General features: G+C 41.7%; 1 protein-coding gene across 1 annotated transcript in view; it reads right to left on the bottom strand.

Annotated features, from left to right (window-relative positions):
* Nucleotides 1-281: 281 nt before the first annotated feature.
* LOC103776957 (lysophosphatidic acid receptor 1-like) overlaps nt 282-3,482 on the bottom strand; it is a 13,514-nt gene continuing 10,313 nt past the window's right edge. Inside the window, exon 2 of the mRNA XM_008944487.1 lies at nt 282-1,184. Coding sequence (XP_008942735.1) covers nt 282-1,184 — 903 coding nt within the window. The remainder of the gene's footprint in view (nt 1,185-3,482) is intronic.

Raw genomic sequence — 3,482 nt, 5'->3', positions numbered from 1 at the left:
AGCCTCTTATTTTATTCCAGACACAGCAGTACTGCTTGACTAGACATAACACCTTCTGGGTTGTAAAAAGGAGACAAAAGATACTTCAGCAGAAGATTGAGCCTTCCCTGTACTATTTTAAGGCTGCAGCTGGATAGGCTGCCACAATGGGTTTTAAACTTGCCTTGCTGAGGAAAACCTACCACATTACATCTCAAGGTCCTGGATTTTCATTAGTTTCACGTTACAGGGCTAAGAGAACAAGTCTCTTATAACCACTTCCATAAATAAGCTTGATAGTCTCAAGTCAGAAATGAATACTGGGGGCTGTTATTTGCCCCACCTCTTCTAGTGTCTTCCAAAGGCTGCAGACCACCCACAAGCTGGACACGCGTTACTGAAATCATCTGGTAAGCAACAGGGAGTGGAGAACTGGGGAGGCAAAGTAAGGACTTACCAAGCACAATGACCACAGTCTTCAGGAGGCTCATCATGGTATCCCGATTCCTGCGGGGTCCAGAACTGTGCCTGGACATTCTCATAGTCCTTTGGCGGACGTACCCAAAGATATGAGCGTATAGGACCACCATGACCACAAAAGTGACCAGGTTGAAGATAGCCCAGAAGACCAGGTAGGAGTCACTATAGAGCGGTGCCATGTTGGAGCAGTGAGTGATATCACAAATACAGTTCCATCCGACACTTGGTATGGCGCCCATGATGATGGCCATAGTCCAGATAACAACAATCACGACCACCACTCTGCGGTTGCTCATCCGAGTATGTAGCTGCATTCGGAAAACTGTGATGTGCCGCTCAATAGCAATGGCCAACAAATTGGCTACAGAGGCTGTCAGGCTAGTGTCAATGAGACCCTGGCGGAGAAGCCAGGTGCTTACAGTCAGTCTTCTAGTGTTGGGTCCTGTGTTGAACATTAAGTAAAAGTAGGCCAGCCCTGCAAAAAAGTCTGCAGCAGCTAAGTTGGCCATTAAGTAATAAATAGGAAAGTGGAATCGGCGGTTGACATAAATAGCCACCATAACCAAGAGGTTGGCCAGCATTATGAAGATGCAGACGGTAATCCCCAGTCCCATTACAAGCTTGCTGACAGTGTTCCATTCAGTGGCTAGATATTTTCCACTTCGGTTATAAAAGAAGGCAATGGTTTCATTGTAGTAGCACTGTGGTTCGCTCATAGCTGTGGACTGAAAGAAGAGGGGGGGGGGGGAAGAAACAAAAGAATGCAATCAGAACTGAAAACATATGTATGCCCCCACGGACAAGACATGCAGAGAGCAGGGAGGGGGAGATGAAGGGAACATGCTTCAGAACAAATTTATTTTTTCAGACCAAATGGCATTCCACAACTCGCAAACAATTGTTCTGAGGAGTCTAGTAACAGCAATCAGATTAGAAGCAACCAGAAATGCTTCCATCTGCTGTGGGAGCTAGCACGATTTCTGGCACAGTTGTAAATTGCATAGGAAATGAACTTCTGGCCAGGCAGACCTGCTGAAAAATTCACTTCGAGAGAAGGGCAAGCACTTTTTAATTAAGAAAAGCTAACTTTGTTACAGGACATGTTCTTTATATTATCAGTGGGCAAAAGTGTTGTTTGGCTGTAACTGTTCAAAGAAGAGCTCCTCAAAGGGGAGGAAAAATGGATTATATTTCCCAGCAAGTTTCAACTCATTCAGATCTCAATCAGTGGCATTCTGTCTTGTCCTGTCTTACAAACTGGGGAGAACAATCTAAATTAAGATAATCAATATGCTTTAAGACTGGATTGTGAGGGTCAGGGGCTATGTCTGTCCATAAAGCGTGAAGTGCATTTATAAACAATAAAAGAGGCAGGCCACTATATCCTTAGGACCATCCTTTTTCCAGAAGCCACATTTCTATACAGGGTTTGAAATATACCATGCTTTTAAGTATATCTTGTCTAAGCTGGCTTATTCCGGTTTGAAGTAGAGGGTGTGAGGCAAGAAACAGTAAATGGACTCAAGCAAAAATAGAAACTGAAAAAGATTTCCTCAGAATTGCCCAGAGCTATTTCTGCCTCTTTTCATTTGCCTCTGTTTGTCAATATAATTAAGCTAACTCCAGTAAAGCAATATACAAAACTTTCCACCTATATCCCAAATGCATTGCATGACAGATTTATGTCAAAGGAAAAGGTCTTTTTAGAATTGTTTTACCTTGAACCTAGACATCGATCAGAAGTATTTGCAGACCCAGGATAATAAAACCCTTAAGAAAAAAGCATTTCTCAGCACAGTGACTATAAAAGTTTTATTGTTCCTCTAGGATACATCAACTCTTAGGTTAGAAACCTTTCAGCCTTAATTATTTTAGAATTTTTAAAAGTTCTCATGTAGGATCTCTCTGTTGCATAAAAAAAGTTATTTATAAGGGAAACTTAACAAAGGGAGACCTAGCTACAGGACATCTGGCTTTAATTCTTTAGTTAAAGACCGTGTGGTAATAACAGGTCAAGTATAAGAAGCCTTGAGGGAGAGAGGAAGTCATACGAATGAATTAGTGGCCCTTCTAAAAGCTTGCCAACATCTGCATTAATTGTGTGAATGCCCTGTTTTTTTTGCTGTCTGTAGGAATATCTGGCTGCAGTCTTACAGTCTGAAGTACAGAGGAGGTCAGGATTCCAGGATCTAGTGGACTTTTGTGATCTTGAATAAATTCTCTCTTTGTCCATACATTTGTCGACCTAAATTTTTTTTTCAGATGGCTGCTGCATATATGTAACAATTCCTGCTCCACTGCTGCTCTTCTGGGGAGAAGCTACACCTGGCAGAGCACATATTCTTAATTCAGGAGTTTAAAATGTAGTAGGGATCACTTTTTTTTTTTTTTTTTTTATGGCTTTGTTTTGTTCATTGGCTCAGAATGTGAATTATCCCAGCTCTGTAATATCCTCCCCAACCCTTTTCGTATGAACTCTGAAACAGGATATGATAATTATTCACAAAATGCCAAGCCAGGGCTGAATGTATGCAACACACACGAGAGTATGTAAAACACTACAGAACCAGACTTGTTAAATTTAAAAGCATGACAGTACTTGAGCAATCTCAGGGGAATAGCATGAGGCTCACTGGCGTCTTCTCCCATTTTGAAAACACAGAAACAAAATGCTGTGTTCGCATAAGGGATTTTGGAGAAGTTTAGTTTTTAGGGCATTACAAAGGGTAATGATTTTAAGCAAGAAAAGGGTAGATATCAGTTAGACATTAGGAAAAAAGTTATTTAAAATGAGGGTGGTTGATCACAGGAACAGGTTACCCAGAGAGGTGGTGGAGGCCCCATCCCTAGAGACATTCAAGATCAGGCTGGATAGAGCCCTGAGCAACCTGACCTAATTAGTTGAGATGTCCCTGCTTTTTGCAGGGGAGTTGGACTGGATGGCCTTTAGAGGTCCCTTCTAACCCAATATATTCTATCATCTAAAACCTAGGATCTCCTTTAAAATTTTTCAGCCCCAAGGG

This window comes from Merops nubicus, unplaced genomic scaffold (genome assembly GCF_000691845.1).
Source record: "Merops nubicus isolate BGI_N331 unplaced genomic scaffold, ASM69184v1 scaffold25177, whole genome shotgun sequence".
Classification (NCBI taxonomy): domain Eukaryota; kingdom Metazoa; phylum Chordata; class Aves; order Coraciiformes; family Meropidae; genus Merops; species Merops nubicus.
Note: the sequence above shows the minus strand (reverse complement) of the source record. Positions and strands in the feature narration are given on the sequence as shown.